This window comes from Talpa occidentalis, unplaced genomic scaffold (genome assembly GCF_014898055.3).
Source record: "Talpa occidentalis isolate TD23 unplaced genomic scaffold, MPIMG_talOcc4v2.1 talOcc4.7, whole genome shotgun sequence".
Taxonomy (NCBI): domain Eukaryota; kingdom Metazoa; phylum Chordata; class Mammalia; order Eulipotyphla; family Talpidae; genus Talpa; species Talpa occidentalis.
Window position 1 is genome coordinate 65,240,803 of NW_023605083.1, and position 22,142 is coordinate 65,262,944.

The window sequence follows — 22,142 nt, forward strand, 5'->3', positions numbered from 1 at the left end:
AGACTGTAATGAAGCTGTTTAACTTTTATCGAGATGAAACACACACATACCTACACGCATCCCAGCAGTACCTGGATGCCCTGCATTAATCTACCTGCAGAATCAAGACGGCAGAAAGCAAGCGGGTAAATGAATTTGATTTTGAGTGTTCCCCTGGTGAAGCCGTGCGTGCCTCAATCCTATTGTCCTTTGCTCATTTACTCTGGAAAAGCACCAGGGTTGGTGTTCTTGAGTCGAGGGATAATAGTCGAGTTCTTGTTGGTACAGTGTGTAACCCATCAATTTCCTGATTTAGTAGGAAGAGTGCCAAGACTCCTGTCTCCAGTCCTTAGCCAACTTTCTTTACTCAACCTTAAATGAAAGCAATTCCAAAAGAACAAGAAAACATCGTATTAAACATTCTAAATGCCATCTGTGTAGCAAATTCCAGCTCAGACTGTCTGAGCTGGAAGGGACCTTGGGCAGGCCCTGGCCCACCCATCATAGGACACGGAGTGGGTCAGTGACTGGCTGAAGGTCACACAGCAAGTGTGTGGCAGAGCCCAATGCAGTATCCCAAGTGGCTAATTTATCAGAGCATTTTTGGCTGAAAATCTTTCAAAGGGCTACTTTTTTTATTATGATTAGTTTGGCTCCTGCTCATTCAAGACAGATTTTTCAAAACTCAAACGTTTCAACATAATTGCAAATAGTAAATGGCTTGCTCTATCTGGACCTGTCACTGCTGATTTTGTAAACAGGCTTCAAGAGAAGGATGGGAGCCCCACCGGGCAGAGGAAAAAATCCTTGCTGAACTGCCCTCGGTAACAAGGGATGCTTGATTTGTCAGAGAGAGAATGAAAAAATTTTTTCCATGTTTGATCATCTCTTTTAAAAGCTGTTTACTGGGAGGAGGTGACCCTCTCTGATTCATAAACTCTTAAATAACTTAATTCTTAAACTTTCACTTTCTTTTTATTATACACTCATACACACAGGCATGTAGACTCACACTCACAAGCACATAAACAATTACACTCTCCTTTGGGAAGTTCAGAGGGTCCCCCCATTCCTTCCTCCTGTGAAGTAAATAAAAAGATTTTAAGAGTGTAAACACATCTTCTCAAGAGGCAAGACCTGGAAACAATCTATGTGCCATTTACTGGATAAATGGAGAAAGATATGGCATACACACATACACACACACATACACACAATGGAATATTACTCAATCATAAAAATGAAGGACAATAAGGATGAACCTGAAGGACATTATAGTAAGGGAAATAAGTCAGAGACAGAAAGATAAATACACTATAATCTCACTTATCTGTGGAATCTAAAAAGCCAAACTCACAGAAACAGAAAATAGTCTGGTGGTTACTAGGGTCTAGGATGTGGGGAAATGAGAGTCTGTCAGTCAAAGGGCACAAACTTCCAGTTATAAGATGGTAAATTCTGGAGATCTAAGGTTCAGCCTGGAGAATATAGTTAATACTGTATCACATACTTGAAATTTACCTAGAGGTAAGTGTTTTTAACACACACACACACACACACACACACACACACACACACACCCCTAGGGTGACGAATATGCTAAGCAGCTTGATTGTGATAATCATTTTACAATGTATAGATGTATCAAATCACCATATTGTACACTTTAAGCATACCCAATTTTGTCAGTCACACAGCAATAAAGCTAGGAGAAGATAAATAAGTAAACAACATAAAATTGAAAAGAAAACACATCTCTACTAAATGCACTGTAGCATCCCAGAAGAGAAAAGGGACATAAATAGAGGAACTGGTGCGATGTGAATACAGTCTAAAGTTCACTTAATGGGAACATACCTTTCCCATAAAATCCCCAACACAGTGCCCTGGAGCACTATAGCTTATAAAGACATCTGGGCAGGAGAAATCCCAACTGGGGACTGTTTGTACCTAGTAGAGATGCCAGGGCCTCTTCTTGCCTTCAAAGAAGGGACTAACACCCTAATTTTATGGAAGTGTGTCAACAGCTCTCCAGGTGTGCTTTTATTTTTTTTAAAGATTTTATTTATTTATTTTGGCAAAGAAGACCTGGGGTGTAGGCCAGAGTTGCAGGGAGTGAGAGGATTCACCAGGGACCACATGGGGAGCAAAGCTGGCAGATTTATGAAACACACTGCTGAGGGGAGCAGAGGGCAGAGACGGGAGAGGTCTGCCGTGCCATATGTGGGTTAGCTCTCTGGCCTGATCGAACTCAGGCCGTTGAGGCGATAGCACTGAGACTTAACCCCTAGGCCACCAGGGAGGTCCCAGGTGTGCTTTTAAATAGTCCCTGAAACTTCCTGCCATGTGCTTGGGATGGAGGAGTAGGAAGGGGGCTGCCCAGGCCACAGAGACTAGGCTCTGCCTTCTCCATTTTAAATTCCAGCCTTGGAAAGCCCACCTCCTCCCCCCAGGAGTGAAGGTGACACACAGCTGCACTTGTTCTGCCAGTTTTGTTTCCGAAGGATCCAAAGGCATGTGTCTCGGGCAGGCTCTGCATCTGGCATTGCCGAAGGGCAGTTCCTTCTGCCTTAGCAGATGCCCCTGGAAGAAAAACAAGCCTTTGGAAGGGGGCTGCTGGGCACACAGGCTCCCAAGCGTCCCAGGACAGCTCTGCTCCCATCAAGCTCTCCCTTGCCTGCAATGATTAGTTCTGAGGCTTTCAGAACTGTGCCAGGATGAGCTGGGTTTTACGCTGTAAGCAACATGAGTATTAAAGGAGCCAAGGCCTGGGGTTGCTGTGTCCCCAGGTACCAGCTCCTCAGTGTAGTTCGGGGTCATTCAGACAGAAGATCCAGGGCATGATGAATGGACTAGATGGGGGAGAACTGATCTGAAACTCAGCCAGGCAGCTCCAGCCTGTGGTGTGACTGAGTCTGGAATGTGAAGTGAAGGGAAAGTCGGTGTTTTTAATGTGCAGGTTACCTGAGGCCTTTGCAAAGTCTATCATCCTGTGATGATTAAGTTACCGGAGTCTTTCCAGATAGCCGCTAAAATGGAATCCACGCTTATAAATGATCATTTGGATCAAGTATTTTTAGAGTATAAATTTATCATCTGGGAACTCTAGACCTTTGTGGGCCAAAGGCTAATGGACTATTTCTTTATAATTACCAGGCATGTCCGATAAAGGGAAAAGATTGATGTTGGGAGGAAGACAAGAAATCAGCTTTTGACTCTGTGGCCCCTCTCCCCATTTCAACAATATAAACCCATCAGCCTTTTCCCAAAAGCAGCAAGTAAGTTTCCATACTCCTCAGGGGCCTCCCTGAGAAACAGATAGGTTGGGGAGTGAATGAGGGAAGACAAGATCTGAGAGGAGGTCATCCAGTTCCAGGTAAATAGTAAGGGGGTGGGCTCAAGACACACCTGGCCATTGGTCACTAAACAGCACACATGAAATAGCCGCGGCCTCCGCAGCCTAAAAGTTTCCCAGGAGCCACAGGCCCTGGGCTGGAGTTCAAAACACCTGCACAGAGAATGAAGCAGGTGCAGCACAGAGGAGGAAAGCAGGTTCATGGGGGGCCCAAAGCCTTGGGAAGCATTTTCCCTGCAGAAGCAGAGGGTGTCATTGATTTTTCCCCCTCAACCTCTTCAACTTTTGCACACAAAGTGGGAGTGGGAGGAGGTGAATCCTTCAATCCACACTAGAGCAAATGCTAGCCATCTCATAATGCAACTGGTTTTCAACAGTCCTGGGCGTGAGATGAGCAAACAGGCACATTCCTCAAAACAGCAAGGTTAAATCCCTAGGACTTGTGCCATGAGTTCTTTTGTCAATTAACAGACACTATAAGTAACAACTATTCTCAAGGGGTAGGGGACATATTTCCAACAAGGTTAGGGACACTTATCTGGTCCAGTTGCCCCATTTTCCAAGTGAAGAACCAAAGGTTCTGAGAAGTCAAGTGACTTGCCCCAAGATACACAGACTGGTTCAAAACAGCAGGGGCAGGCCAGGGTTCTGGGGAACACCAGAACAGCCTCCTCCCCCCACTTCGGAATTAAAACTTTGTTTCAGGGGCAAAAGACTATAGAATAATGAGAATAACATCAGTAGATGCAAAAGCCACCCACTGGTTACTAACCACATGCCAAGGGGAGACCTCTCTTTCAATGCTCAGAGGAATCCACAGCTCTTTTCACACTTTTTTTTTTGTAACCATACATCTGCAAATACAGAATCCGATAATTCTGTCTCTCCTATTTTACATTCCTCACTAAGGCAGAATCCTGCTCTGTTTTGCCCATGACTATATCCCCGGTGGGTGGCATTTATTTGCTCAAGAAACTAGATGTTCCTTTTTTCATGAAAGAAACACTTTCATGAAAAATGGGGCCCAGAAAGGCCGAGTGATTTTCCTAAGGACGCACAGCACGCATGTAACACCACTGTGAGGAGCTGTGTCACTCTGCCCCATACAACTCCCCAAACCAGAGCCCTACCTTGACCGCCTCAGCGTGGGTCACTCGGGCCAGGGATTTGTCGTTGACACGCAGAATCTGGTCCCCAACTCGCAGCCCTTCCTTCTCAGCCAGAGAGCCCGGCTCCACCAGCGACACATAGATCCCCACGCCATGCTCCGCGCCCCCGCGGATGCTGAAGCCCAAGCCCTCGTGGGCCTTGGCGCGCCGCAGGCTCACCAGGCGCACCTCCCCTGGCCCCGCGCCGTCGGGGCCGCCCCAAGAGGGCTGCCTGTAGGGGGTACCGGCGGGCAGGTAGAGGCCCTCGGCCGTGTATTGGTCGAAGAGCAGCTGGTCGGAGCGCGGGATGACCAGCCGCAGCATGGGCAGCAGGCGCCGCTTGACCGGGCTGTCCAGCAGGACTCGCAGAGTGCGCACCAGGTCGAAGACGTTGCGGCGCGCGTGGTACGCGTTCAGGCAGTGCGTGAACTGCTCCCGCTCCGCCTCGCTCAGCAGCGCCGTCAGCGCCTGGTGCAGCTGGCGCACGTTGGCAGACAGCAGCCGCAGCCCCGCGCCCCCGCCGCCGCCCGCCCCGGCCGCGGAGCCCAGCGAGCCGGTGCAGGACGAGCTCACCGACAGGCCGTCCAGCTGCGCGTTCATCTCCCCGCCGAGGCTCGGGCGGATCGGGGGCTCGCGGAGGGGCGACAGCTGCGCTCGCTGGCCCTGGCGCGACAGCTGGATCGCGCGGGGCGCGCAGATCGTGGCCGGAGTCTGGATGGGGCGCGTGGGGGAAGGAGGAGGCGCAGCGGCTCGGGCTGGATCCCGGGAGGCGTGAAGACGGCGGCGGCTGGAGTCGGGGTTTGGGGGGCGCAGACACAGGGGGTAAATCCTAGGGGGGCCACGGAGACCGCTGCTGGAGTACCCAGCGCGCGAGGCTGAGGGGGTCGCGCAACTGGAGTCCGCGGGGCGCAGAGACGGCGGCTGGAGTCCAGAGGACACAGAGACGGCGGCTGGAGTCCCGGCAAGCGGGAGGCGGCGGCGGGGTCCCCGGGGACGAGGAGTTGGCGGCGGGAGCCCGGAGGTCGCGGAGACGGCAGCCGGAGGCCGGGGGGACGCGCAGGGAGCCGCTACATTCTGGAGGGCACCGAGACGGCGAGCGACTGGAGTGGGGGGCGAGCAAAGCCGACCGCCCCGTCATACCATTCCCAGGGCTCCCCCCAACCGGGTCGCCCGTTCCTCTCGGGCTGGGGGACCCCAAAGTCATAAGTTGGGGTGAGGGTCGCTCTGGTCAGAGCCCCCCGAATCGCACCCGGTGGAGCCGCGCGGGCGTCCGCCAGGGGGTGCGGGGCATGTCCGGGGCAGCCCCGGGATGCAGCAGCCCGGGGACCCCGGCGCCCCTGCGCCACCCGGGCGCAGACGGAGCCGCGCGGCCGCAAGCCCGTACTTTGCGAACTGTTGAGCAGCCCCGGGCCGAGTCTTCCAGCGAGTTCCGACGCCTTCGCCGTCGCCAGCCCAGCCTTGGCCCCGCCCCCTCGCACCTCCCCCTCTCCCGCCCCCTCCCCCTGCGGGCTCTTCAGGAAATGACGTCCCGCCTCGCGCCTGTCGGTTGCCTGGAGACGGGGTGAAACAGTCCAGCCCGGGCAAAGAAAGGGGTGAAAGCGAAGGTAGGGTTAGGAGGCGCCCCGGGGTCAGGGAGAGCCCACCTGGCTTCTCTAGGGGGGTCAGGTGGTGGGTGCCTCGAAAACTGAGCGATCTTAGCAGGTGCATCAAGATCACTGTAGAGCAGTTACCCAACTAGCTAATTCACAGTTATGGGGGACACTAGCCAACTTTTTGTCTGTGAAATACTGAACGCTTTTAAGGCTCGGTTTTCCTGCCATGAAACGTTGCCCTCCCCACTTGCACTCAGAGACATACAAGTTTAAGTGTTTATGAGGACGGTTGTTGGGCAAGTAATATATATTAGCATGTATTGCTGCTTTCAGGAGCTAATACCTTTTCAAGGTTAGGTCAAACAGACCCCTGCCTGCTCTCCAGTAGGCAGGAAAATGCACACACACCAATAAGTGCACATGGAACTGGTGGTTGAATTGTATCAACGTCAAGGTTCTGGTCGTGATCGGGTCAACATCTGGGGAAACTGATGTTGGAATGTATGTGTATTATTCCTTACAACTGCTTGTGGGTCTTCAATTATCATATAAACGTGTGTGTGTGTGTGTGTGTGTGCAATCAACTGGGGAAAATGTGCTCAATGCTTTCCCATCCCAGGACAAAATGTTCTGGAACATACTCCAGCCTGTGACTTGGAGTCTTTCATCTCACCCTTTACCCGCCACTTCCCCAAGTACAATCTAAATCAGTCGCTGCACTTTTGTTCAAGGGTGACTTCCAAAGGAACACAATGATAACCACAAACATACAAACATCACAAAAACAAACTTCACAAACATCCCTTCTGACCCAAAATGCCTCTCCTAAACCATTCTACTATAAAAAGTTATCTTTTCCCTCAAAATATTCTGGAATCACCATTCCAGAATCATCTATCTGACTTCTATCTGGGGAGGGAGAAATGGGGTGTCACCAGAAGGTATAGATATATTTGATCTGGATCCAGAAAGATAGAGCGTGCTTTTATTCATTTACTTATTTGGTCACTTCCTAGTCAATATTTTCTAGCACCTATTCTGTTCTGGGTCATATGCTGGGTGATGGAGACCCTGGTTCAAAACAGGAAATCTCTGACTTCAAGGAGGTGACTATTTAGCAGGGGAAAAAGTCTGTGTAAACAAAGAGTTTAAACCACCAATGTGTTTAGTGGGGTAATGATTGAGAAAGCCTAAGTTTATGGAAGGAGAAAATGGAAAGAACTTTATCCATCAAAGAGTGACTCTCCCTAAGGAGAATGATCTTTTCTTTTTCAGATCCAGGGAACCAATACTGTTAGCTTATGCATTCCTAAAACTGAGGTTAGGAATTGAAGCTATATTTTCTCCCCAAATCTTCAATTTTCTTTTCATCGCTAACCTAAAAGAGACCTAGGTTAAATTAATGCCCAAAGAATGTATTTCAAAGGGTGTTTAAAATAGCCAGTTAAGCTACTTTTGGATATCTTTCTTACAGCTCTAAGTTTAATAGTTAATAAAGTGTATCCTTCTTCCTCCTTCTTAACTGTTATCTTAACTGGAATCTTTGATGCAACTAGCTAAAGATATTTCAGGGAAAAAAATCAATCTCCTCCACCCCCAAAATATATTAATGGCATACCTCAAAATGCCATCAAGCAGGGCTTAATTATATGCAGTACAAGTTTTCTGCAAATGTATTTCATGCTTAGCTTTCACTTAGTTTGTGTTCTAATTATAATTACTGTGATTGGCTTGATAAATGCTTCTCAGGAGCTAAGATCCTCATTCCCAACATTTTATTTTTGTGCAAAGGATGTTTGTGAAAAGGTGCTTTGCCTTGGCAGCCGAAACTACGTTGCACGCACATCTTCGTGGAAAAAGAATCACTTTCTTCTGCAAGCATCACAGACCATCTGGGGTGCTGTGTTGTTTAATTTCATCAAGCTGATGTGGGAGAATAGACAAGTGCAAGCTCCTGGAAAAAGAACTTGTTGGGGTTTCTTCCATCCATCTTGCATAACCAGCTCCGGATCAGTTTGCACCGTGCCCCCTTGGAGGAGAGGAAGTGTGTAACTGCTCAAACCTCCAGAATCTTATTTCATGTCTGAAGATGTGTTTGTCATTCAGAAATAAGCTCTTGGAAACCCAAGATGCCTGAGCTCCCACGGGCTGCACTGCCTACAGCCTCCTAGACCTGGAAGAAAACCCTGAGAACGTGAGTAGACCTGGCTTCGGTTACACACTGCCCTCTTCAGAGGGAAAATATTATTCTCCTGTGTCTGCTGCAGGCTTGCCTTTGCTTTCCTCACTAAAGCCACTTTTCACAGTTCGTATTACTCCCCAACTCTGATGAAACCATGCCCTTCCCCTATGGCTGTTCCTGGAGATTTGAATTCACTGGAGTAGTTGAAAGGCTGGAGGGAAGAAGGGTGAATTGTATTAACTCACATGGGTTTTCTATCAAATTGGGCTTTTCTTCATTGTTTGTTTCAACCAAAAGGTACAAACGTATTGAGTTGCACTCTGAATATCAGGCAGAAAATCATTATTCAGCCTCACATCTTCCCTTCAAGAGTTGGGTGGTCTACCACAAATGGTTCCCTGTCATCTTTAAAACGGGGTTCTAAGTCTTTCCTATCTCCCCAGAGGGTGGCTGCAAATACCATGTTCTGCATGGTAAGTGAAAGCATGCTGTAACTCATAGAGCACCATAAAGTTGTTATTTTTTCTCCTCTTTTTTAGGGCAATCTTAAAAAGCCTTCTACTATCTCATAGTCATTTGGAGTTTCTCTTAGAAAGCAATAGAGATTAATTTAAATGGAGATGCCTTTTCCATGGGACATATAAAAATATGTTTATTTAGTTTATTTAGCTCATATTTATTCAGTGTCAGATACTGTTTCAAACACTTAGATACTAAATTCTCCCAATGACTCTGTAAAGAGAGATACCACCACCATCTCTATCACCGCCATCACCATCATCCTGGGAAAGCAGAGAGGAAACTGAGATGCAGGGACATAACTATTCCCCCAGGGTACAGAAGTAATTCATGAAAGATTTGGGATTTGAACCCAGGAGCCTGGCTCCAGAGTTCTTACTCAACCACAGTGATGAACAGTCTCCTCCATGTTTGATTCAAAGATGCTAAAAGTTCCCAGGTGGGAATGAAATGAAGGCCACATTTTCTCTAGAGTTGTATTGGGAATGTCAGAAGTTAAAAAAAAAACAAGCAATATACTACTGATTGCTGGCTGGTAAGCTGGCATTTTGTGATGGGGAGAATGAGCAGGGTTTGGATAAAGAAGATGTTATCAAGAGAGATGGCGATGGAAAGGCTTGGGCAACCCAGGGACTCAGCCTGGATATTCTTAGCTACCAGGTTGTCGTGGGGAATCTTTCTCAGCTCTGGGATCCCTAGAGAAAGGAGGTTAGCAACCAGGATTGTCACTTCTGCTCCAGGACCACAGCCTGTCTCTTTCCTGTATTGTCAGTGGGAACAGTATCAGCAGAGAAAATGGAAGTGCTCATTGTATAACTAATAGATAATGCAGACACTATTGATGGAAATGCAGGGAGCTAGAGAGATAAGAAAAAGAGAAACACAAAAACGTTAGGGAAAGAGAGAGATACACATCTTTGTTCTGCTGGAGTCTACTCTTCAAAGAATCTAGGTCATGGTCATTGAGAATCAGGTGATGTTTGTGCTGGAAGGGCATTGGAATATAAAGTTGGTCTCCAAGTTCAAATCCCATCTCTGGTACAGGCTGCCCATGTGACCTTGGGCAAGTCAGGGAGAACTTCTTTGCCTGGGTGCCCTTTCTTATAAAATGGGGGCAATGGCATTGTCATCAGTGTAACTATGAATGTTGATTGTGTTCATGCATGCAAAGAGCTTATCACCCTCCTGGTATATGTCATGGCTCCCACAATGCTTGTTCTTACCACATGGGACCCCTCAAGAATAGAGCCATAACTCCTCTAGCTCTCTGTGCCAATACTCAGGGTAAGCACATAGTAGGCACTCAGTTTATTTGTTAAACAAATCCTTAGCTCCCTCTCCTATCCTTGTGTGACAGATAGGACAATTTAGGGCCAGAGGAGGTGGCTGTGTTGCCCATAGTCCCTACCAGAAGCCAGTGGTACCTGTCCCAGGCTCTCTCATTAATAACTAAAAGAAAACTTTAGTGAAGGCTTACAGAGGGCTAGGCACTTTGAAGCCATCCTTGCTTTTAATCTTTGCAACAGTGCTATGAAACAATTATGACCCCAATTTATAGATGGGGAAACTGAGTGTCAGGACTATGAGGTGGTTTTCCCAAAGCTGCTTCTATTTACCACCCACCTGTTAATCTACTTCACAGTTGCATTGTACCTGTATTAAGACAGGTAGGACAGATGCTGACTTCTCTCACACATCTTTGGGGAAATAACAAACTATAATAATTTCATTAATAAAATTGCAGGGACCCCTTTTGTGAGCTGTAAAGAGGCAGAACAGTGGAAGTGACCTTATCCAGCATGCTGTGTTGTAATCTGATCACTCCGAAGTCTGGAACACCTTCTTTAATTGGGGCCTTATATGTTGATTACAGTGGGACACACATACCATGCATCAGCTTGGTTCCAATTAGAGAAGTAAAAATATCCTAAAAAATATCCTCAATATGCACCCACCACACAGTTAACTGGGACATCCATTCATGCATTTGCACCACGCGTGGGTTAGTTCATCATTCAAACTTCGCTTAGCTTCTCCTTGTTCTGCCAGGCAGTGGTGTAGGGATTCAGTAGCAACCAGACCAGCCAGGTTCTTGCCTTCCTTGAGCTGATGCTCCCAAGCTGCTGTGCTGCGTGTATCAAACACTCGTGGGTGGCTGGACAGAAGCATCATGAGCTCGGAAGTGAGGATCCTAGATAGACCTCCCTTCTGGCTTTCCCTTCTTTGAACCCTGACCCCCACCCCTGCTAGTATTGCAGCACAGGGATCAGTATACTACAGAGAATCTCGGTGAAATAATTCCTTCTAATGTAACCTTGCAGGTCACCTCTCTGAGCCTCAGTTTCTTCTCTTACAAAAAAAAAAAAAAAGCGCTATTAAAAGGCCTCTCTGGTGGCACAGGGGTTAAGTCTCAGCACTATGAAGCTATCTGTAACCACTGCAGTATGAGTTTGATCCCTGGCCAAGGAGCTGACCCATATGGTGCAGCAGACCTCTCCTGTCTCACCCACTGCTCCCCTCAGCAGTGTATTTCAGTCAATCTGCCTGTTCTGTTCCCACTCTGTCTTTGGCCTATACCCCAGTTCTTGTATGCATAAATAACTAAATCTTTGAGAGAGAGAGAGAGAGAGAGAGAGAGAGAGAGAGAGAGAGAGCTATTAAAAAGGGCTATAAAACAGAAGTAGTTGGAAGACTAATGGCATGGAAAGCACATCCACCAGGGCAGCTCAGGGTTGCCATGAAAATTGCTTTGATAAAATATCTCTTTAGCTTTGCTTGTCTGTATAGATCCTGCAAGACATTTTTTTCTTAATAGTGAGGTGCCTGAATTTCTATCTAATTGCCTCATTTCCTCATTCCTCCTCAAGATAGCTTTTTGTTTGTTTTTACTTTTAGCTTCAGCAGATTTTGAAAATGAATGCTGCTGTCCAGACTAGAAGGTATGCAGTTGGCCAAGTACTTTCTCTCTGTGCCTCTCTGTCCTCAGTTGTACCATGAGGGGTGTGGGGCCAGAGATCTGCAGGCCTGTAATTCTAAGAAGTATGTTTGTGTGTTCTATGCAGAGGAGGCGGAAGGCAAGGAAAGATGAAAATGAGGGGGAGCCTTGAAGCGTTTCCGGGGGGTTCTGGGCAGATTTCGATTTCGAATTCTGTCCCTGGCTCCATGGCTGGCAGATGATCCTTCCTCTGACTGGTTTGAGGATCTTAATGTCTTTTTGCCTCCAGGGTTCAGATAGCAGCTAATGATGTGTGATACTTGGAAGATGAGTAGGGTGGGTCACCACGTGGTCAGAGATGGGAAGGACACTTCAGGCAGAAGGAACAGCATAACCAGAGACATGGAGGCAGAAAAGAGTGCAGTGTGTACAGGAAACTTCCAGCAAGTTCCACAGAGTTTGGATTCAGCGAGTATGTGGCCAGAGATTGGGCTGGTGAGGATTGGGCAGGGGTGAATCAGGAGAGACCCAGAATGCTGGGCTAGGCAATTTTGACAGTGCTCTGAAAGCCACAGAGAGCCAGCGATGTGCAGGTGCAGGCTCTGAATCTTCCTGAAGACACATCAGCACCTTCCCTAACAGATCTCAAAGATTTGTAGGAACACCTGCACTCCCTCAAGAATCCTCAGCAAGGTGGGGGGGCACTCTTTCAGCAGCATGACAGACACCAGAGTTTGCTCAAACTATATCTGAGCCTCTGAGATGTACCAAATCATAGGCTGTTTATGTTGAAGGGACTTGCAAAATCCAGGACTGCCATTTCTCACACCTCAGTCTCATGTGGGTTGGCAGGGTGTGTGGCAGGCATCAGATTCAGGCTGACCTCAGTGCAATTTCTGGTTCTTTCACTTGCTGTCAGGTAAGACCTCGAGCTAGTGACTGCTCTTTCTGTTTCCTCATCCATTAACTGCAGAAGATGAAGGATGCAGTGAGCATCAATGCAACTGGATATGCCAAGCACTCAGCAGACACTGTGTGTATTGGCTTGCTGTCATAGCAGGGTACCACAGACTGGGCAACTTAGCCACCCAGTATTTTCTCACAGCCAAGGCTATAAGTCTGAGATCCAGGTGCCAGCAGTGTTTGTTTCTCCCAAGGCCTCACTCTGAGGCCTGTAGATGGCTGTCTTGTCTCTGCGTCTTCACGTGGTATTCTTTCTCACTGTGTCCTAATATCCTCTTTCTGCGGAGCATGCAGACCATATTGGATTAGGGTTCAACCTAAAGATATCATTTTAACTTAATGGCTTCTTTAAAAGACCTTACCTCTAAATATAGTTACAGCCTGATATACTGGAGGGTGGGCATGGGGATAGAACTTCAACATAGGAATTTTGCAATTTAGCCATAGCAGTGTATTCTCAACTCACACTGGTGACATCTTCTTCTACCTCTCACGGACAAAAATCCTGATGTCCCGTGGCAGGCCTGATTCTCAGCCTCTCCTAACTATTCATGACAATGTGTTTGTCTCATCAATAACCTTCCAGAAGGATGTGCATTCACAACTGGCTTTGTAAATGACAACGACAACAGCGGTCCTGATGCTATCCCAACACTACTGGAATATGCCTAATGAATCAGTTGAATAAACTCTCTTTAATTTAATCTGATGGCAGTAATTTTCTGGAACATACCATTACAAGGGAGCAATATGATCTCCAGGGCTTTTTGATGCCTAATTAAAAAGCACTGTAGCAAGGAGATTGCAGTTACATCTCAGAACCACATAGTTCTGATTAAGAGTTGGAGGAAATGAGGTTTTTTTTTTTTTTGGTTTTTTTTTTTTTTTTTTTTTTTTAACTGAACTGTGAGAAAGTTGGGCAGGTGGCACAAGGAGACCATGAACTATGCAGGTCATGTGGGAGAAGGCTTTGTGTTATCCTGCTTTGGTTTTTGAGCTTTTTTGTTTTGTTGCTTTTCAGAAAAAGTCAAGGTCATCCCACTGGCTGGCAGTCCTCTTTCCTTGTAGGTGAGGGACCTGACTGTGGGCTGAGATGGTCACTGGCTGAGGAATTTCAGGGAAAGCTAACCCATTTTCAATATTAATTCAGCAGCACCTTCTTCAAGCATTTGTAGGGCATAAATATCTCTAACTGTGGTTTCTTGACTTGAGGCTTGTGCGTTAGTGCATCTATGAAGTCCCTGGAATTGTGCACAGTATTTTTTGCACTTGTGTGTATCAATGTTTTATTTTTCAAATTCTGTGACCCAAAAAGGTAAAGACCTCCTTATTCTAAGTAATACTTGCTTCCACTTATTGAGAGCTTACTGTGTGTCAAGTACATTATGTCCCTTTCTTCATTTAACACTCATGCCAACTCTAGGCTCATTCCTATTCAATAGTTAAGGAAATTGAGGCAAGGAGGCTGAATAATTGAGGATTTAAGAGGAAGAATATGCATTTCATCCATCCATCCAACAAACATTTTCTGAATATATACTGCCATTCATTATTCAAAGAACTGGAGATGTAGTTGAAAATAAAGCAAAGGGCCTCCCTGGTGGCTCAGGGGGTTAAGTCTCAGCACTAAGAAGCTATCCGCAGCCTCTACAGCATGAATTCCATCCTCAGCCAGGGAGCTGACCGACATGGTGCAGCAGACCTCTCCTGACTTGCCCGCTGCTCCCCTCAGGAGTGTATTTCAGACAATCTGCCTGTTCTGCTCCCCACTCTCTCTCTCTGGTGAATCCTCACACCCCTGCACCTCTGGCCTGTGCCCCAGTTCCTGTATGCATAGATAAATAAAAGCGAATCTTTAAAATAAATAAATAATGCTATCATGGGTTGAAAATATCCCCCCCAATTCTACCTCCTCAGACTTCAGAATGTGACCTCATTTGGAACTAGGGTCTTTGCAGATTTATAATAATTAAGTGTCCTGCGATGAGATCACTTTGAATTTAAGATGGGTCCCCAATCCAGTGAGTGGTGTTCTTAGGAGAAGGAGATTTGACACAAAGACACATGGAAGACAGGGCCAAGTGAACACAGAGGCAGAGATTGGAGTTAAGTGGCCAGAAACCAAGTACTAGGAGAGAGACATGTGTCTGATCCTCCCTTAGATCTCCCAGAAGGAAACAACCCTGCCAAGGTCTTGATATTGGCAATGATTCAGGGACTCTGGGTGCTAAACTATGAAAGAATAAGTTTCTGCTATTTTAAGTCACCAGTTCATGGTAATCTGTCGTGGCAACCCTAGGAAACTAATATACAGTGCTGATAATGACTTAAAATTGCTGTATTTCAAGTGTTGTATCATCCAACTCTCTCCATTCTAGATATAGGAAACTGGAGTTAAAAGATACAGGATGTGTCATCTAAGGGCCTAAGCTAAGATAGGAGATGAAGGAGGGACTAAAACTGGAGCATCATGGGGTAGGCACAGCATTGAGAATGCAGACCTCAGCTACGGATCTGGGTTGGGACCCAGAACCTGTGCCTCACAAGCTTCCAGGTGATTCCAGCCTTGATGGACACTCACCTGAGCAGCAGATCCAGATTCAGGATTCTGGCTCTGAGATCCAGTTCCGCTACTGCCTCACCGTGGAGCCTGGCAGTGAGGGGCTTAATTGCTTCACTTTTCAGGTCTGAGTAAACTGGGCATGGTCATATCCACCCACCTCAAATTAAATGAGGTACACGGAGGATACAAGGCTTTGCAGTCTAAAGTGGGATGCCCACGGGGGGTTTTCAGGGCCATTTTTCTTTCTCTGACTCTCCGTGTCATTCACATAAAGGCAGCCTAGACCCATGATTAAGAACAAAACACAGACCGTAGAGCCAGACTGATGTTGGGTCGAATCCCAACTCAGCCGCCTCAAAAGCCTCGGTTGCCACAATGTGTAAAATGAATCTATTTTCTATATATGGCCATTTTGAGGATTCAGTGAGATAAGACATGTAATAGGCTAACACAGTGCCCCTCCTCACATCATTAGTCCTCAATAAATACCATATAACTAGAATGTTGATGAATTTAGTTATGCATCTATTTATCATTATTAGTGAGATTATGAAATTACAGACACTCTTATATAAGCCCTAAAGACAGCAAGCACACGTGAAGATAAACAGTGTCAGGGTAAGTGAAGTAACTTATGTCTGACCTTTCCACAGCTCCTCTCAAGGAGCTGCCCAGGAAGGAGGTCCAAGCTCCTGACCCTTGCCCTAGAAGGGGAGGTAGAGAATTACAATACAAATAAGTGGGTGCTCAAATACAGCACAGAGGGGGCACCTAATCCAATGTGGAGGCTGGAAGCGGGGAAGGCTTGCTGGAGGAGTCTGCCTGGGCTAAGCCACAAAGGAGAAGGCAGGGGAACCAGCTGGGGAGGCTTCCTGGAAATGAAGCCTAACACCTTCCTGCATTTTCAAGAATGAGGGGGAGTCTACCCCACGGAGAAGGCAGAGTGCTAATCTCACCAAGGCTGTTGTTTCTCTTGCAGAAACCCCATTCAAGCAATAAATTTCAGAAACGATATCTGACCTCCCTGGTTATCAGGGAATTACAGATTAAAATAACAAGATGTCGTACCCACCAGGTTGGCAAGAAAAAGAAAGAAAAGATCTGACATTACCAAGTATTGGCAAGAGTGTGATGCCAGAGGAAACTGCCTCCAGGGCTGGTGGGAGTGTAAATTGGCATGACCACTTGGTAGACTCCTTGGCAACACCTGGTAGATTTGGGGAGATGCCCAATCTATAACCCAACTGCTTTGTAGCATGACAGATTCCCTGCAGGAACTGGCAAAATGTGTCAGCTAGTTTCTGCTACATAACAAATAGCCTAGAATGCCGCATCTTAAAGGACATATATGTAACTCACATTTCTATGGGTAGCTGGACAGTTGTTCTGGTCTGGCCCAGACTAACTGCCTCTGCTGGACTTTTCCACGTAGGACTGGTCAAATGGAGGGTTGACCAGCTGTGTGGTGCAGGATGGGTTCAATCACATCTGTGATCTGATGACTGTTGTCTGGGGTGATTATAGCAAAGTCATGATTAGCCTTTTTACCTGGTATGGCTGATGCCCCTAGTGAATGTCCCTAACAGATGGATGCTGCAATCTCACATGATGTACTGCAGGATGAACTGATAACATGGGTAGGGAAAAGCCTTAGAGACTTAATTCTTTTTCTTTTTAATGGTGACAGTCTTGATGAAATATTCACATAACATACAACTCAGCCACTTGATCCTAAATATATTCAGAGTAATGAAATCATCACCACAATCAAGCTAGAGCATATTCAGCCACACCCAAAAAAAATTCCATGGGGATCCTTTAACCATCAATCGCATAAGTCCCTGAGTTCTAAGGAACCACCAAACTATTTTCTGTCTCTAGAGATTTGCTTATTCTGGACACCTCTATGAATAGAATAATATAATATTTGCCTTTCTGTGATTGATTCCTTTCTGGTAGTCACACATGGCCCTTAGCTAGTAGCTGTATCTCTCCAATCTCTGCCTCTCTCTGCTTTTAAGGACACAGGTATCTGGATAGGGCCCACCCTAAATCCAGGGTGATTCCTGTCTAGATCTGTAACAAATGATCTGCAAAGACCCCATTTTCAAGAAAGGTCACCTTCTGAGTTTCCCAATAGACATGGATCAAGATGGAGGGGGAGGGCAGGACACACTATTCAACCATCTACAGGGGTAAGGGAGGTGGGGTCCTCTGGGACTTGGCTCCATGGTTCCTCTACACAGATGCCTCTCAGCACCCCGGTCTCAGCCCTAACATTGCTGACATTGCTGCCCAGTGTCAGGAGACAAATGTCTCCCCAGCACCTGGGATTACACTAAGCCTCCAATGCAAGTACTGTAAAAATAAGTTAATTAAGAATAAATCTCATTGCCTTTACAACTTTCAAATTGGTGGCTGTCTACAACAATTGAGTGTATGAAGACAATTATTTCTAAAAGTTCTTGTAATTTCCCAGATGTTGTGGCTTCTCTTCGGAGCAGCAGCCCTGGGCAGCTTTGAGGAGCAAGATACCAAGTCCCGTCAAGGGAGTGTTGAGTATGCTTCTCTCTTGCTGAGGGCTGCCCCAGAGTTGGCATGGTGATGTGCTGACAGTGGGCCCAGAAATGTGTGGTCCCATCAGACTGTGTGCTCTGGAAGGGCAGAGACCATGTCTGATTCCTTTGTGCCCACATAGAAGTCTCCAGCACACAGTGCTTGCTCAGTTGTCTTTGGTCAGCTTTCCCATAAAAGGACCCTGAGACGAAGGGTCGTGAACATGTCATTTATTAAGCAAATGTCATGGGGACCCCATTAAAGAGTAGGAGAGGCAGCTAGAGAAGATGAGGGTGGGGGGCGGCAAGCAGAGCCAGGGCTGGGGAGCAGAGTGGGGCACTCAGGGTGCAAAATACGTGGCTGTTTCTGCATGAGCCTGTAAGGAAGGGTCTCCTTTTAACCCTGGCCCCGCTTGCCTCACCCACCTCACCCTCTAAGCAAGAAGGTGATCGTGACCACACCCCTCAAAGGGCAGCTTCCACCTGACTGTGAGGGAGCCTGGAGTGTAGGTTGTACTTCATTGTCTCCTGGTCCAGGGCCAGGGACCAGGGCTTTTTGTTTCTCTGACTCCACTCCTCAGTCACTGCCTAAAGGTGCCCTGGGATTGAGGAACCTGTCAATTCCCCAGGACAGTCCTAAAATGAGCCCTCGGTGTTGGCTGCTGGAAGGATAGGCATGTCTAAGGAGGGGGCATAGGATGCTAGAAGGGAGAAGATGGTGTAGGGCACAGAAACAGTAAGACGGGATCTGGGCTGGGCACTGGTGACATAACTCTTGGGTGTGCGTTGAGTAAATGACTGAAAGAAGGAAGAAACTTGTGAGGGGATTAACAATTGAACAAATAAATGAATGCTTTGAAAGCTGAGAATGCCCTTAAAAATCCTGTCCTTCACCCAACTCCCAGCCCCTCCCACTCAGCCTGTGGACTACACAGAACGTTAATGTTTATTGACTGTTTGGTGGCAAGCATCGTGGCAGACTTTCTTGTAGCAACGTCCATCACTTCTTATGAGGGCACTTCCCATCACCAGCAGATACAGAGAAAGCCCCGTGCTGCTAGTGGCTAACAGAGCAGCAAAAAAAGAGAGAGGAGCTTGTCCCTCCCTTCCCCCAGGAGCAGACCCTGAGACAGGGGAAGGAGATCAAGAATGAAGTCACTGGCTTATCAGTGCCCTCACTGGAGGGGTCTTGCCCTCCAAGCCCTCCATCCTGCCTATTAACTAGGGTTCCTGAAAGCGGCCCAGCATATTGTATCACCATTTAAATCCCATCACATCTCCCTGCTGACTCTCATTACATTCCAAAATATTTATTCATTTGATGGCGCAGAATAATTGCCTTGGTCCCCAGCCTCTGTGACTGGCAATGAAAAGCAGGAGATAATTTCCATCCTTTCCTGGCTCCCCTGCCGCTAGGGGAGAAGTGGTAGTGCCGTCAGTCCTGGGAACAACATGAGACTCTGCCCAGCCCTAGTACCACTTTCACCCCCGTACCACTTTTCCCGCCCACACTCTAATTTTCTATCACAGGCATCATCATTTTCTTAGCAACCCAAGCTTAAGACTCAGGTCATCTATCAATGCATGCAATCATTAACAGAACACTTACTTTTGGGCTATGGTTTGTACTAAGCCCCAATCCTACCCTGTAGTCATGTGTATGAGTATGTAGTTGTATGGCCATGAGTATGTGCACAGTGTGCAGCATTGCACTAGATCTAAATAAATGTTTGTTAAATGGTCAAATGGATAGATGGATAGAGGAATGGATGGGTGGGTGCATGAATGAATAGACAGATGGATGGTTGGGTAGGTAGATGGGTGGTCAGATGAACAGATTGGGAGGGAAGGAGAGAGGGATGGATGAAGGGAGGTAAGGAGGGGGAGAAAGAATGATGGACTCTGTTGGTGATGCCTCTTGAGTGTCATGTACTCTTTCCTTGTGATTCCATAGGGCTGAACTTGATCCTGCACCTTCTCCACCCTGGCTGTGTCCTAGGTCTAGCTAATCAGACTATTCCGAACTTCTGACCACAGAAATGGATTTCAGACAGCACATGGAGCACGAGTCAGATCAGAGCCCTTCCTGAGACTTTTTGGTTGGCACCAACAGTAGACTATCTCTTTTCCTTAGGTTGCCAAGCTGCTAGGATGTTTATTTAAGGCTTCTGGAGACTTTTACTTGCCACAAGAAGAAAGCCCGCCAAGTATAGGTAGATGAGAGGTGTGAGAAGGGAAAAAGAGAGGAAGAGGAAGACAGCCACGTGGGGATATAATTTAAGCCTCCCCCAGCTCCAGTGTGGGAAGCTGAACTCTTGGACTTTGCAGTACATGAACCAATGAATGCACTTTCTTGACTTAAGAAAGTTTGAGGGCCTCCCCAGTGGCGCAGCGGTTGAGTGCTGGGTTGCGAAGCTGCCTGCAGCCTTTGCAGCACCGGTTCAATCCCCGGCCACCGGGCGAGGGTCCCACATGGCGCGCAGACCTCTCCTGCCGCCCGCTGCTCCCCTCAGCAGTGTACTTCATCTGTCTGCCTGTTCTGCTCTCTGCTCTGGCTCTGGTGAATTCTCTCACCCTCCCGACTTCTGACTGTACCCAGTGCTTGTATTAAATAAATAAATAAATCTTAAAAAAAAAAAAAAAAGAAAGTTTGAGGTGTATTTCTTTTACCTGTAACCATGGAATCTTGCCAGTGGTTACTTGTCAGTAGCCAAAATAATCTTGTCAAGGTAGAATGAACTGGTGAATAAATGAGAGAATTCATGATTGAGTGAATGTAAATATTAAACTAGTCAATATTTTTTCCTCCCTTGAGAGGTAGACCTGCAAATATAGGGTTTTAATTAGATGTTCCTGGTGTCCACTCGAGCCTATCTGATTGTCTCTACTATGTCTGGTATTGACTCTAACTCTGGGATTGTAAATGAAAAGTGACTAGGAGAAAACAGCCCGCTGAAATTAATGAATTTCTGGAGCAGACATTCAACTCTGGTCATAGATTCCAGACTCTTAGAGATATCGAAAAGGAAGCCTGAAACTAGTACAAAGAACATTTAAAATTCTCCCAGTGACTTCTCCCCTACCCTCCCTGTTCCCTTGAGAACAAAGCAGTGAGAGCAGTAGCCATGTAAATCTGATCTGATCATACACACATCTCCTCCTGACCCTCTTCCCTTATCTTTCAGGATCTTCTTTCCATCCAGAACTTTTCAAGGGCTCCTCAATGATTGACAGCAAGCACTGCCTGGGGGTTCATAGGATGCTTTTCAGATGAGGGGGTGCTTGAGCTGCATTCTGTGGACTGGGAAGTATCCAAGTCCAAGAGGTGGGTAAGAGCTCTAGACATGGAATGGTAAATTCAGGGCAGGTACAGGAAATAGGAGTGGCCAGAGAGGAAGTTGGCGACTCTGCAGAAACTACTTCATAAACCTTATTATAAATCCAGAATTTGTGTGTTTCCTTAATCATTGAATTGTAATGTCCAGAACAGGGCATTTCTCTAATTGCTTCATGTGATTGCTCCTGAGTATGGTATTTCTTGCTCCTGAGGTTCTTTTAAACACTTGCAAGCCTCCACGGAAGATCAACTTAGGGTCTTTTAAATAGGGTGGGGTCCCCACTGTGAATTTGTATCAAGAACCTCAAATGATATAGATGCTCACTAAAATTTGCAAACTGCCCCTACAGTTGATAGGAATTTATGCCCATGTATGTTTTCCTCCAATTCAAGTGCTCCTTCTGTCTCATGCTCTAAGTTTTTGCAGGCACACAGCCTCTGCTCTCCCAGAGGACTCCAGATCACCTCCTCCTCACCCTACAACTCTTTTTGCTTATTAAAAACTCACCCTGGACTACTAGTCCTCACCCAAGGATCATTATTCAGTTGCTTACCTCCTATACCTGGGAACATAGGAATACATCAATTTGTAAATGCAGGAAAAGTACAGGGCTCCGAGTAATTGCCTATGCATCTTTGTGAAAGCAAAAGCTGCCTGGGCATTTGGAAGGCAGCCCTTGCCTGTTTTAAAGAAATAGCATTCCAAATGGCAACCAATAGACCAGCATGCGTACAGCACTTAGCATCCGGGAGCCCTTATTCGCCCTCATCTTTTTACAATTCAGTAAGCTCAGTGTTCTAAGCTTATACAACTCAGTATTCTCACTCCCTTCCTCCTTTTTTTAAGATGAGGCAATGGATAGTGAAATTGGCTATGAGGCATGAAAAAACATAAATAGCTAAGCCTGCATTCGAAGTCAGCTTTGTGGAAGGAAGAGGTTGCTTTGAATTCCAGATCTCATTTAGGTCATGACAGAGTGAATATCTGACCTCTTTTTTCAAGGCAAGCACGAA

General features: G+C 46.7%; 1 protein-coding gene and 1 long non-coding RNA gene across 7 annotated transcripts in view; one reads left to right on the forward strand and one right to left on the reverse strand.

The window, feature by feature from the left end:
- Nucleotides 1-5,082, reverse strand: part of WHRN (whirlin) — a 79,199-nt gene extending 74,117 nt beyond the window's left edge. For all 5 annotated transcript variants that reach the window (XM_054689386.1, XM_054689388.1, XM_037495309.2 and 2 more), the window contains exon 1: nucleotides 4,465-5,082. In XM_054689386.1, coding sequence (XP_054545361.1) covers nucleotides 4,465-5,082 — 618 coding nt within the window. The remainder of the gene's footprint in view (nucleotides 1-4,464) is intronic.
- A 963-nt stretch (nucleotides 5,083-6,045) lies between these two features.
- LOC119231306 (uncharacterized) lies at nucleotides 6,046-21,230 on the forward strand. Of its 2 annotated transcripts, none has more exons than XR_005121903.2 (3): nucleotides 6,046-6,086; nucleotides 7,866-8,268; nucleotides 20,977-21,230. It is a non-coding gene; the product is annotated as an uncharacterized LOC119231306 (long non-coding RNA). The 2 variants fall into 2 exon arrangements; XR_005121902.2 differs by lacking the exon at nucleotides 20,977-21,230 and adding an exon at nucleotides 19,746-20,380.
- Nucleotides 21,231-22,142: the final 912 nt, after the last annotated feature.